Source organism: Scyliorhinus canicula, chromosome 3 (genome assembly GCF_902713615.1).
Source record: "Scyliorhinus canicula chromosome 3, sScyCan1.1, whole genome shotgun sequence".
Classification (NCBI taxonomy): Eukaryota; Metazoa; Chordata; class Chondrichthyes; order Carcharhiniformes; family Scyliorhinidae; genus Scyliorhinus; species Scyliorhinus canicula.
In genome coordinates this window covers 205,302,971-205,316,691 of record NC_052148.1, presented here as the reverse complement: position 1 = coordinate 205,316,691, position 13,721 = coordinate 205,302,971, and the positions used below count along the sequence as shown (strand labels likewise).

General features: G+C 46.9%; 1 protein-coding gene across 2 annotated transcripts in view; it reads left to right on the top strand.

The window, feature by feature from the left end:
* LOC119963245 (calcium uniporter regulatory subunit MCUb, mitochondrial-like) overlaps positions 1 to 13,721 on the top strand; it is a 243,696-nt gene that overhangs the window by 125,619 nt on the left and 104,356 nt on the right. Inside the window, exon 2 of one of the 2 annotated variants that reach the window (XM_038792052.1) lies at positions 218 to 286. The exons of the other annotated variant lie outside the window; for it this stretch is intronic. Coding sequence (XP_038647980.1) covers positions 218 to 286 — 69 coding nt within the window. The remainder of the gene's footprint in view (positions 1 to 217; positions 287 to 13,721) is intronic. 2 annotated transcript variants of the gene reach the window in all.

The following is a 13,721-nucleotide window of genomic DNA, read 5'->3' as shown; positions in this document are numbered from 1 at the left end:
TAAACCAGACATGTTTTAAAGACACTCTACAATGATTTCTTCGTCAATCTTAGACTTTTCTTGAAATTCTAGATTTTTAAAAAATTGAATTAAATTCCACCATCTGCCATGGTGGGATTCGAACCCAGGTCCCAGAGCATTACGCTAGGTTCCCCACTATTGTCTCCACTTGCAATCTTGTCCCACTCCACTAATTTTAATTATTTTCCCTATGCAGGTTTCCAGTCGGCTACTGTCTTCATCCTCCAAAGATTACCCTAACCTTTCCAAAACCACACCGATCCAGGTACAGTGAATTTAAACTTCAAGCCTAGCCTTGTTTCTGCACACACTGTCAATTTAAGATTGATAATTGAAGCATATAACTGTGGTTCTCTGCCTTGGGAGCCTCTTTTAACACCAAGTTGACTCTAATCTGTTATCTTAGTTCCAGGAAATCGTAGTGTAATAACATTTGACATACTATCTATTTGTTCTGCAATTTAGACAGCATATGGGGAAGGAACAGCTGGAGTTGATGTTTTGGGTGTGGGCCCCTTGTCGGGGCGAGTTGATATTACAGATAATTCAGCCCTTCCTGCTGATGTTGACTGATTCCAACTCGGATGTGAATGGAGGGTGCTGCTGGAAAAACTCAGCAGGTTTTCAGCATCTGTAGGGAGAGTAAGAAGAATCAATGTTTTGAGTATTATGGGCCAGGGTTTAGAGATCACCAAAGTATATCATGGAGTTCACCTGACCCACAACTTTTAATAGATTTTGATTATTGGGAGCACAAGGGCCCACTTTACAGGTGTGATGCAACAGAGATCTAAAGTATTTTTAAACAAAACAATGTTTATTCTGTGAATCCAGTTAACATTTTATAAACACACGGTAAACATCTTATCAAGTACCAACATTGATATCCCCACAAAGATACAATACATTATAGGTAACCCTTAGTAACTTTCCTAACAAACTCATAAGTCAAAAAACCCTTTTTAACAAAGACAGTAGGTTTGCATCCCTTACAGAAATGGGTATTACCTTTAAATCATCAAGTGATCTGGCGACATTCTTTAGGATGCAGAGAGAGAGAGAGACCAAAATACACCTCCTTGGTTTGAATGCAGCTCTCCAACTGAAAACGAAACTAAAACTCAGAGTCAAAAATAGCTTCCAGCTCTAAACGAAAGTAAAAAGCAGAGCCAGAGCCCAGCTCCACCCACACACTGACATCACTGCAGCCACTTAAGAAGACAAACATTTTTTAAAGTGACATTCCCATGACATGAGTCCTTTTGGTTCTTCATCAGAAACAAAGAGAGGGGGTGTGTGTCAAAGAACAAAGAACAGTACAGCACAGGAACAGGCCCTTCGGCCCTTTAAGCCTGCGTTGATCATAATGCCTGACTAAATTAAAACTTGCACTTCCAGGATCCGTATCCCTCTATTCCCGACCTATTCATGTATTCATCAAGGTGCCTCTTAAACACCACTATTGTGTCTGCTTCCACCACCTTGCCTGCCAGTGCGTTCCAGGTAGTCACCACCCTCTGTGTAAAAATAAAACCCCAAAACGTACCTCTCGTATCTCCACTGCTACCTCAGCCCAGCTGTTGCTGAAACTCTAATTCGTGTTTTTGTTACCTGCCGACGTGACTTGTCTGATTCATTCCCAGCCAATGTGCCATCCTCCACTTGTGTAGACTTGAGATCTTCCAAAACTCTCTTGCTTGTATCCCACCCTGCACCCATGTACCACAACCTATCACTCGTGTCTTTGCTGACCTATATAGCCTCCTTTATCACCATACTCCTCATTTAAAACTCTCATCCTCGTATGTCAATCCTATAATGACATCATTCCCTATCTCTGTAACCTCCTCCATCCCCAGGGAAGGACTTTCCGGCCGCGACACCAAAAAAGGTGGGCATCGTCGTGGTTGGGAAGAGAAAATTTGGAGAACATTTCCTGTCCTGCCTACTGATGTTAGAGCTGAAAATTTCTACCCCTACAATCCATTGCGTTAAAATTTTGTTCCTCCATCGCTGTCCTCCTGTGCACTATCCTACTCTGTAGAATTCCCACCTTAAACCTCCCCACCTCCCTCTTTAAAAACCAAACTCTTTGACTCAACTTTTCTGCACCTCTCGTCGTGTCTCTTTATTTGCCGCAAATCCAATTTTCTTTTTGATTTTTGCCTCTGTGAAAGACCTTGAGATTTTTTTATGCGAAGGTGCCGTACAAATACAATTTTTATCAAGACACCCTTAACGATGAGCACATCGCACAGTATTCTCTGTCAATTCAGTTGAGGATCATGGTTATTATACTGGCAGTTTGCCGACGTGAGAGGCGCCCACGTGAGAGGCCTGCGAGTCGGGCATCGCAAGCTTCAGGAAATGAGTATTCGAGACTTTGAGATTGAGCAAGTCAGTCAGTTTGACACAGCCCATCCTCTGTCACGTTCAGACTTGGCTCCTTTTCAATCAGCAGGAAACAATTAGTCCTCTCGTTTGTTGGTAGGCCCCAGTGCAACAATTTAAAACAGCCCGCATCATAACCTGCTCTAGGGCTACTCCCATCTCCTCCCACAATCTTACACCACAGAGAAAGCTATTTGTCTCGTTGCATCTGGCCTGCACCAGAGTTTCAAACAGCTGTCCAATTCATCTAATTGCCTTTTGAAAATGGTTACTGAATCCGCTTCCACCCCCTCCTTGTTATTTTGTGAGTGCAGATAGGGGTCGGTTCTGTTCAGCAGACTAGTATTTGGTTTGTGTTGCTTTATTAGTTAAATGGAAATACACTGTGTGCCAAATGAATGATGCCATCCTACAAGTTGAAGCTCCGTGCTATAATGTAGTGTTTGGAACGTGTCCAGAGTTTGTCGTGGTACAAGCTCACAACACACTCAAACTGCAGCGTCAGATTATATGTGCCTCTTTGAATCCAGTAACCAATCTTGTGTTGCATCAATTTAATTGTAAGAAAAAAACCTAACGGGGATTTTAAATATGTGTCCAAAGTGAGTGTGTACCGTGATTGGATTGGCTGCCAGCCTGTCCCAAAGCCAGCGCCGAGACACCAGAACTAGTTTTGGGATCAGGCCTTGCATGTGTACGACTGGTGAGCTGCACCACCTCTTTCCGGAATGTGTCTTTGAAAAGCAGGCTTCAAAAGAGTTTTTGTTGAGATTCATCCCGAGCAGCTCTGTAACACAGGACTCTGTGCTCCACCAGATAAAGCACTGAGCTGAACATCAACTGCTGCTGAAGGACCATCAACACTGTGAACGATCCTCTTTGGCCTACCCAAAACCTGCCTGTGGAAAAAGCTGTGGATGGCCAGGTGTTGCAGACTGGTGCGTTCCAAGGTCCAGAACCACGTGCTGAGGGCCACGCTGCAGTTTGGGGCAACGGGACACCCTGACATCACTAGTTGTGAGAGGGTGCAAACTCCACCAGCTTTTATACTGAGCAAGCTGGCATGCTGGTTCTGGATGGAAGTGGCTGATGTATTTAAGAACTGCTGGTTCGACTACTTATTGCCTGATAAAAAATGGGCTTTGCCCACATTCATTTAAACGTTGCGCTTGGAATCCTCCGAAGCAAATCAGGAGTCCTATATAACTGGTCTCCCATCTGAAACAGAAAGATGCTCTCCTGTGCAGCCATTTACAAGCCTACCTGAAAGTTTCATCAGGACATTTGAGGTTCTGGCTGTTCGACCTCCTCCTCCCCCCCCCCCCCCCTCCCCCCCCCCCCCCCCCCCCCCCCCCCCAAAGAGCCACGTGTTTTTTAGACAGCAGATCCCAGTTCAAAGCCATCCCCGGTCCCAAATAGTATTGCAGTGCGTGAATAGTCCTATAATTGGTCATCTTCAATTCTCTTCTTTCATCTTCCAAACATATTAAACTAAATTTGACAGTGGTGCATTTATCCTTGCGCTTCATCGATAACATACACATTCTGCATATCTGGTGAACAACTGAGTCATAAATACTGGGAAGGGCCTAGGGTTGATCTTGATAGTGGGCCTGGCTTGAATTCATGATCAGAGACAAACAGTAGCTTGGAGGTTGTCAACGATCTGAGTTTGGGGTTTCTGCATGAAAACTTGGGAGGAGGGCTAGGCACAGGATGCATTGCAACCCTATATGTCCCTGGATGCACAGAGCCGACTGATGCAACTTTTCTCTCCCTCCCTCCCCCTACCCTCACTCCTTTTACTTTTTATATCCTCAAATTATTTTGATGGATTCCCTCTTTCCCCCTCTCCCCTGCACCACCCAATTCTTCCTCACCCCTCTGGTCCTCCGTTTCCCCCTCCCCCTGTACTACCCAATTCTTCCTCATCCCTCCAGTCCTCAGCCTCCTCCCTGTAAATTTTTGAAAATAAAAAAAGACGGCTTTGATGATATTAGAGCAAAATGACAGGGATCAAAGAATGTCAATTTGGAATCTGAAGTTGCATGTAGAAGATGCACTGCTGGGTCCTATTTAAATCAGCTGTTCCTTTCCAATTTATAGCTATTGAAATCCTAACCTATTTGTGTAGCAGTCAGATAGGAATCTACTCTGGCTAGAAACCTCAGTCCTTGGCAGGCAGCTCTCTGCATTACAAGTCGCTGATCATGAGTAATGCTTTGCCTTTGATTCAAATTAAGCCTCTGATGTTGAAGACATGAACAGCAAGCCACAATATCGAAGAATCAAAATGGTACTTTATGCTTTTGTGCTCATCATGCCTTCTCAGTATGCATTATAAATCCATGACATCAAGGAAGACATCTTGAGAGGCTCTGAGTGCAAATAGTCTCCGAATGTTGGGGAGGAGCAGGGGACAAATTAGTGGGGGAACGCAAAATGAAGGAAAGGTCAATCACAGTTGACTCTGATGATTTCCTTGTAGCCAGTCAAAGAGCACCATCCTAAGGTTGCATGCAGTTAGGTTTTTTTTTTAAACAATGGTTCCTGGTAGAAAGTTATCATAAATTGCAGCTGTCATTTTAATCCTGTACATCTCCTCGAGGAGCAAAATAAAACATGACATTTTGCTCACTCAAGCGCCGCATATTATTTTACAAAGCACTCTCCATTTTTAAATCTCATTTTATGAATTTATGGATACGATTTACAGATGATTGATCAACGGCAAAGCTTTTGCATCAAAATAATTGGTGTTGCTATGCCATTCTGCTGAGAGTAAAGGGCATATTGTGCATTATTAAATATTGCTGAAGCAGTTATAGCATATAAGCACAAACCCTGTCCAGTGCATTGCAGTCACAAATAAACTTAAGCTTGGTTTAGAAAGAATAATATAACCTTAAAGTTGATTGATTATAGGTTGGACATCATATTTTTGTCTGTAGATTTGAATCATCTAGGTATCGGCTGCCATATTGGATACATCCCCATATAAACTGTTGGATATTTCTTGCAGGCTGCTATATTTCTTGTCATTCTTTTCCCTAATACTCTTGAGGGTTTCAGCTTTATGATAGCACGCCATGGACTGGATTCTCCTCAGCCCCACCCCAAAACCGTGGGGGAGGCTACATCTTGCAGCTGCCTCCGCGGTCCTAGTCCGCCATGGTGTTCAGCGCGGCCGCTGGAGACCACTGCCGTGTGGCATATGCACGGACTCAAAACCGGAAGTGCCGTATCCGCAGCTAAAGCTGCGTGAATTACTGTGTCCCTACTAGCCCCTGCAGGGAAGTAAATCGGTTCAAACTTTCTTCAAGAATCTTCGGAGTGAAACGCCAGCGTTTTTACACCAGATGGGGACATAGCCCCGTTTTGGGAGAATCCAACCCCATTCTGTGCAAATCCAGTATGGAGTTAAATGCAGGAGATGTAGACACTTTTATTCACAGGCAAGTTGTTTATTGCTGAGAAGATTCCTCTCCAGTGTGAGGTGTTGCTTTGATTAATCTTTTAATGTATTTTTCCACCTATCACCATTGCGATATTTTAGAAGCACCTGGCATTTCTTTAAAAAAATTTAAATGAGTTGAGGCGTGGCATTTTCAGGTTGTTTTTACAGTCGGAATGCCCAAGGGTCGTTTGCATTTTTAATAAGTTACTGATTTTTTTTGATGATGTGGTGAGTGGCCTGGTTATGTCGATCCAAATTGCTGTGTGATTACTCATGTGTACACCTTGGAGGAAAGGACGGCCAGGGTCCCTTTTATTAGAATTATAGAAGTTTATAATCAAATCATGGACAAGACATTGGTCCAGAACAGTTAAGTGGCTGAAATGTCTAAAGGCAATGAGATGCTGAATGTGGTCAGAACTGTGTTTTATAAAGTAGTGTATGTGTTTAAATAATGATATGGGCAGCACGGTGGCACAATATTCAGCACAGCTCCCTCACAGCGCAAGGGACCCCGGTTCGATTCCTTGGGTGACTGTCTGCGTGGAATTTGCACTTTCTCCCCGTCTGCATGGGTTTCCTCCGGGTGCTCCGGTTTCCTCCTAGGGTCCAAAGATGCCCAACGGTTAAGTAGATTAGCCATGTGCGGTTATGGGGATAGGGCAGGGGAGTGGGTCGAGGTTAGAGTGTTCCTTCGGTGGGTAGGTGCAGACTCAATGGGCCGAATGGCGTCCTTCTGCACTGTATGGATTCTATGGCTCCGGGTGAAAGCTATGAAAGAATGCTGTCTACTCTGGGTATCTGTGTGAGAAACCATGAACATGGCAGAACGATACATCAAAGCTACGCTTGTCATTGAACATTTTTGTCATGTGATATGAAAACCGTCTATAGGAACCCACATTTTCATATTTTGTGCACATTTATTTATTTATTCATATACGGGATGTGGGCATCGCTGGTTAGGCCAGCATTCCTAATTGTCCTTCCGAACACGGTGGTGAGTTGCCTTCTTGAACCGCTGCAGTCCTTGAGGAGTAGGTACACCCATTGTGCTGTTAGGGAGGGAGTTCCAGAATTTTTGCCTCAGTGACAGTGAAGGAACAGCCATATATTTCCAAGTCAGGGTGGTGAGTGTAGCTCGTTCTACTGTTAGTGTGATTAACACGCCTCCATTTAAAGGACATGTGCTTAACACTGGTTTGGCTCTGTATCTGTATCTATGCTCAGGAGTCGCCAGGTGCCGTCAGAGACACCGTCACAAGTTGTCAAGTTCAAGGCAATAAGTCTTAACACCGATCAGTAAGTCTAAACAATTAGTGTTTATTATAACAGATATAATAAATACTCATTCACACGCTAAAAGACTAATACTTATTTCTACAATTAAACAACTAAATACTTATCTAAGTAGGAACCAGCAAGGTCAGGGGACAAGGCCTCTGTTCCTTTCTGGACTGCACCTTCTGTTCACTAATAGTCGGCAAGAGTATAAGCAATGCCTGGGTCACGTAGCGATCGTTGTTTGGCACTTACTGAAAGATGGCTGATGCTCAACGGCCGGTGATGAAAGACAGGATCTGGAGGCTGGGGTCAGAGTCTGGATGCAACAGATCTGGGCCGGAGCCTGGAAGCAACAGACCGAATCATGTGCTTGACCTTTTTATAGGTCCTAGAGGTCCGTGCCCCTTGGGGCGGGCTCTTTCACCTGCTAGGTATCGATTGGGTCTTTCCCAATCGATATCATTCGAATTCCCCTATCCTGGAGTCGTTCCTCGATGGCGGGGGCGGTTCCTAGGGGTCATTGACCTGGGTTCTCTGGCGCCATTCTGGCTGGGTAGCTATAGAAAAGTATTAATCGATACTTAAAATGTTTCTAATGTATCTGGGACTGGGCCGGTATCATCTCATTAGTATGCAGATCGCTTTCCTATTTGCACCTTTGGCTGAGTCTCTGCACCTGCCTTGAAACCGCTTTTGTACGTGCAAAATGCTACTGCAAGCTGTGTGTCTTTACTATGGCTGTTTTTCCCTGCAGTCTTAGCAGTTCTCCATTTTGTAGACTGGTGTCCATTTTAGAGGGCTACATGAGTGTCTTGGAGGGGAACCTCCAGGTGGTGGGGTTCCCAGGTATCTGCTGCACGTGTCCTTCTAGTTGGCCGTGGGTTTGGAAGGTGCTGTCTAAGGAACCTTGATGAGTTACTGCAGTTCATCTTGTAGATGGTACACACGGCTGTCACTGTTCGGTGGTGGTGGAGGGTTTGAATGTTTGTGGAAGGGGGAGCAATCAAGCGGCCTGCTTTGTCCTGACTGCCTTGCAGATGGTGGACAGGCTTTTGTGGGGGGGGGGGGGGGGTCAGGGTCAGGAGGTGAGTTACTCTTTGTAGGATTCCTAGCCTTTGACCTGCCCTGATAGCCACAGTATTGATTTGGCTAGTCCAGTTCAGTCTCTGATCAATGGTAACTCCCATGATATTGTTTGTGGAGGATTCAGCGATGGTAATGTCATTGAATGTCAAGGGGCGATGGTTATATCGTCTCTTTTATGAGATGGTCATTGCCTGGCACTTGTGTGGGGTAAATGTAACATGCCACTTGTCAGCCCAATCCTGAATATTGTCCGGGTCTTTCTACATTTGCACATGGACTGCTTCATTATCTGAGGAGTAGCGAATGGTGCTGAGCATTGTGCAGTCATCCACAAACATCCCCACTTCTGAACTCTCTGATGAAGCATCTGAAGCTGGTTGGGCCTAGGACACTACCCTGAGGAACTCCTTCAGTGATGTCCTGGAGCTGAGATGATTGACCTCCAACCACCACAACCATCTTCCTCTGTGCCAGGTATGACTCCAACCAGCAGAGAGTTCCCCCCGATTCCCATTGATTTCAGTTTAGCTAGGGCTCCTTGATGCCATACTCGGTCAAATGCTGCCTTGATGTCAAGGGCAGTCATTCTCACCATATGTATGATTGGAAATGTTATTTATGTATGTTGCTCGTATCTTACCAACATGCTGTGGTAGCATGCACCTTTTAACGGGCGAGTCCTCAGAGGGTCATGTAACCCATTCGACCAATCAAACCAGAGCCCACAAATCCTGGGCTGAGCGCAGGTTTTCCTTGCCAGCTTGCAGTCTGGAATTGTGGAGTACAGCAGCCTTTATCGCACTCTCTCTGTAAATAGTTATTTATCTTAATTAACCATTTATTTGTTTATCTACTTTGTGATTGCCAATCTGACCGGATACTGCATTTGGTGATGAGGATCAATGAGGGCCTTTCTACTGATACAAAAATCAGGAGAGCAGACCTATGTGGAAGCCTTTGCTGAAGAAAACTCGCCGTGAGAAGAAGTACGCCACGCCGTTGGGAGGGGGGGGGCCCACTGCCAGAGGCCCGTCCAGCAATCCTCCGATCCCAACCGGCCGAGTTCCCGATGGCGTGGAACTAACCACCTATTGCCATTCGGGATGCTGGCGTGGCGGCTGCGGACTCAGTCTGCGTGTGCCCTGGTGTGGGGTGGGCGGATCGGAGACCAGGGGAGGCCTTATAGGCGGCAGGGGATTTAGTGTGCAGGGGTTGAGGCTAGGGCGCGCTGCCAATCGTGGGGTCTCTATCTTTGGTCTGGCTCCGCGATCCGAGTCCGCCATGGAGCATGGCGCAGCCACTGAAGGCCGCAGTCGTGCGCATGCACGGCCTCTGACCTGGAAAAAGACCCTAAAGCTGCGATATTCACTCCGGGTCCCTGCTAGCTCCCAACAGGGCACCGAATTCGTTTAACATTTTTGCAGGAATGTCAGGAGTAAAACCCCACCGTTATCACTGTGGCCCGCAATGGGCCGAGTGGCTGCTCGTCTTCGGCGGGTCCCGCCGGTGTAAATCACAACAGGTCCCTCCGCACCGGCCGCTGTCATCCTCCGCCGTGGCCGGTGCAGAGTAGAACCCCCCTGCGCATGTGCTGAGATGACGCCAGCACACGCTGGCGCTCCTGCGCATGCGTCAACTCGTGCCGGCCGGCGGAGGCCCTTCGGCGCCGGTTGGCATGGTGCCAACCATTCCGGCCTAGTCCCTGAAGGTGCGGTGAATTCCGCACCTTTGGGGCGGCCCGACGCCGGAGTGGTTCACGCCACTCCTCGGAGCCGGTGTGGCTGGCCCCGCCGGTTCGCGGAGAATCCCCCCATTGTCTCCAGAATGGAGAATCTCCTCGAGAACATTGTCTTTTTCCTGCGTGAATACTGATGAAAAATATTCATTTCGCACCTCTCCTATTTCCTCGGACTCCATGCACAACATCTCACTACTGTCCTTGACTGGCCCTACTCTTACCCAAGTCATTCTTTTATTCCTGACATACCTATAGAAAGCTTTAGGGTTATCCTTGATCCTACCTGCCAAAGGCTTCTCATGTCCCCTCCTGCCTCTGCTTAGCTCTCTTTAGGTCCTTCCTAACTAACTTGTAACTCTCGAGCGCCCTAACTGAACCTTCACATCTCATCTTTACATAAGCCTCCTTCTTCCGCTTGACAAGTGATTCAACTAATTTAGTAAACCACGGTTCCCTCGCTCGACCACTTCCTCCCTGCCTGACAGGTACATACTTATCAAGGACACGCAGTAGCTGTTCCTTGAAAGAGCTCCACATTTCAATTGTGCCCATCCCCTGCAGTTTTCCTCCCCATCCTATGCATCCTACGTCTTGCCTCATCGCATCATAATTGACTTTCCCCCAGCTATAACTCTTGCCCTGCGGTATATACCTATCCCTTTCCATCGCTAAAATAAACGTAACTGAATTGTGGTCACTATCACCAAAGTGTTCACCTACCACCAAATCTAGAACCTGTCCTGGTTCATTACCCAGTACCAAATCCAATGTGGCCTCGCCTCTTGTTGGCCTATCTACATACTGTGTCAGGAAACCCTCCTGCACACATTAGACAAAAACGGACCCATCTAAAGTACTCGATCTATAGCGTTTCCAGTCAATATTTGGAAAGTTAAAGTCCCCCATAACAACTACCCTGTTACTTTCGCTCCAATCCAGAATCATCTTTGCAATCCTTTCCTCTACATCTCTGGAACTTTTCGGAGGCCTATAGAAAACTCCCAACAGGGTGACCTCTCCTTTCCTGTTTCTAACCTCAGCCCATATGACCTCAGTAGACGAGTCCTCATCCAACGTCCTATCTGCCACCGTAATACTGTCCTTGACTAACATTGCCGCTTCTCCCCCTCTTTTACCACCTTCCCTGAGCTTACTGAAATATGTAAACCCCGGAACCTGCAACAACCGTTCCTATCCCTGCTCTATCCATGTCTCCGAAATGGCCACAACATCGAAGTCCCAGGTACCAACCCATGCTGCAAGTTTACCCACCTTATTCCGGATGCTCCTGGTGTTGAAGTAGACACGCTTTAAACCACCTTCCTGCCTGCCGGTACACTCCTGCAACCTTGAGACCTTACTCATGACCTCACTACTCTCAACCTCCTGTATACTGGAGCTACAATTCAGGTTCACAACCACCTGCTGAATTAATTTAAACCCTCCCGAAGAGCATTAGCAAATTTCCCCCCCAGGATATTGGTACCCCTCTGGTCCAGGTTTAGACCATCCCGTTTTTAGAGATCCCACCTACCCCAGAATGAGCCCCAATTATACAGGTATCTGAAACCCTCCCTCCCTGTAGCCACGTGTTCAACTGCTCTCTCCCTATTCCTCATCTCACTGGCATGGTGGCATGGGTAACAACCCAGAGATAATGACTCTTTTCCACCCTAGCTCCCTGAACTCCTGCTTTACATCCCTATCCCTTTTCCTACCTATGTCGTTGGTACCTATGTGGACCACGACTTGGGGCTGCTCCCCCTCCCCCTTAAGGATCCCAAAAACACAATCCAAGGCATCACGGACCCTGGCACCTGGGAGGCAACACACCAACAGCGCGTCTCTCTCGTTCCCACAGAATCTCCTATCTATCCCCCTAACTATGGAGTCTCCAATGACTAATGTTCTACTCCTCTCCCCCCTTCCCTTTTGAGCAACAGGGACAGACTCTGTGCCAGAGACCTGTACCCCATGGCTGACCCCTGGTAAGTCCCCCCCCCAACAGTATCCAAAGCGGTATACTTGTTACTAAGGGGAATGACCACAGGGGATCCCTGTACTGACTGCTTACCCCAGCCCCTCTCACCGTCACCCATCTATCTTCATTCTTCGGAGTAACTACATCCCTAAAGCTTCTATCTATGACCACCTCTGCCTCCCGAATGATCCGAAGTTCATCCAACTCCAGCTCCAGTTCACTAACGCGGTTTCTGAGGAGCTGGAGATGGGTGCACTTCCCACAGGTGAAATCAGCAGGGACACTGACGGCGTCCCTCACCTCAAACATTCTGCAGGAGGAACATTGTACTGCCTTCCCTGCCATCCCTTCTAGATAAAAAAAGAAAAAGAAGGGAAGAGCTTACCTGATGTTGACTCAACCCCTTAGGTTAGAGGAGGTGGAAGGGTGGGGGACACTACAAGTGTAGTGTCTCGGGTTTAGCAACCGCCCAACTTGTATACAGGTACTACACACCTTCCCAGAAATTCCCAAGGCCAACTTCCGGTTTCCTGCGGCTCTGAAACAAAAAAAAACTGAAAAAATGTTAGTTAAAAAACAAAGGCCGCTTCTCCTGTAAGGTAAATTTTTAAAGCGGGAAACTTACCTTCCCGACAGCCCCCTGGTTACTGCTCTCGCTGCTACCGCTGAACAACTGACGCTCCGTTTAGGTTCCAGCAGGGACACTCTGATCCTGACCTCATTACAGCATTGGTCCAAACATGAACAAATGAGTTGAATTCCGGAAATGAGGTGAAAGTGACTGGCCTTGGCATCAAGGCAGCATTTGTTGGATCAAGGAGCCCCGTGCAGGCAGCACGTTGGCACAGTGGTTAGCACTGGTCCCTCACAGCGCCGAGGACCCGTGTTCGATCCCGGTCCTGGGTCACTGTCCATGTGGAGTTTGCACATTCTCCCCGTGTCTGTGCGGATCTCACCCTCACAACCCAAAAAGATGCGCAGGGTAGGTGGACTGACTACGCTAAATTGCCCCTTAATTGGGGAAAAAAAAGAATTGGGTACTCTCAATTTGTTTGTTTTTTAAAAAGAGGCCCTTGTCAAACTCATGTCTGTAGGGGCCGAAAAAAAACTGACTGCAACTCCCCTCTAACGGCACTGTGGGTGTAACGACGCCGCATGGACTTTTTTATTCATTCATGGGATGTGGGCACCACTGGTGGAATCGGCATTTATTCATTGCCCATCCCTAATTGCCTTTGAACTGACTAGCATGCTCGGCCATTTAAGATCATTTAAGAGTCAATCACGTTACTGTGGATCTGGTGTGAGGTGTAGGCCAGACCGGGTAAGGTTGGCAGATTCCCTTCCCTAAAGGGACATTTGACAATGGTCACGATAATTGGCAATGGTTTTGTAGTCATCATTCGACTTTTAATTCCAGATGTTTTTATTGAATTCGAATTCCACCACCTGCTGTGATGGGATTTGAACTCTCCCTCCAGTGGTTCAACGCTGCTCACCACGTTCTTCCGGGCAGTTGGGGATGGACAGTAAATTCTGGCCTTGACCGTGGCACCCATGTCCCATGAACAAATTGTTTAAAAACTTAGTACAGTTTTTTATGTTTTACTCCATCTCCATGTTCCAAATGACATTGACTTCATCAGAATGGTTGCTGAGAACATTGACTCGCATTTGATGCTCTCCACCCACGATGTGATTGGATGAATGTTGCCCTTTGCCGTGACACATTCTGTTGGCCCTGCTTATGACTGGTTGGACTT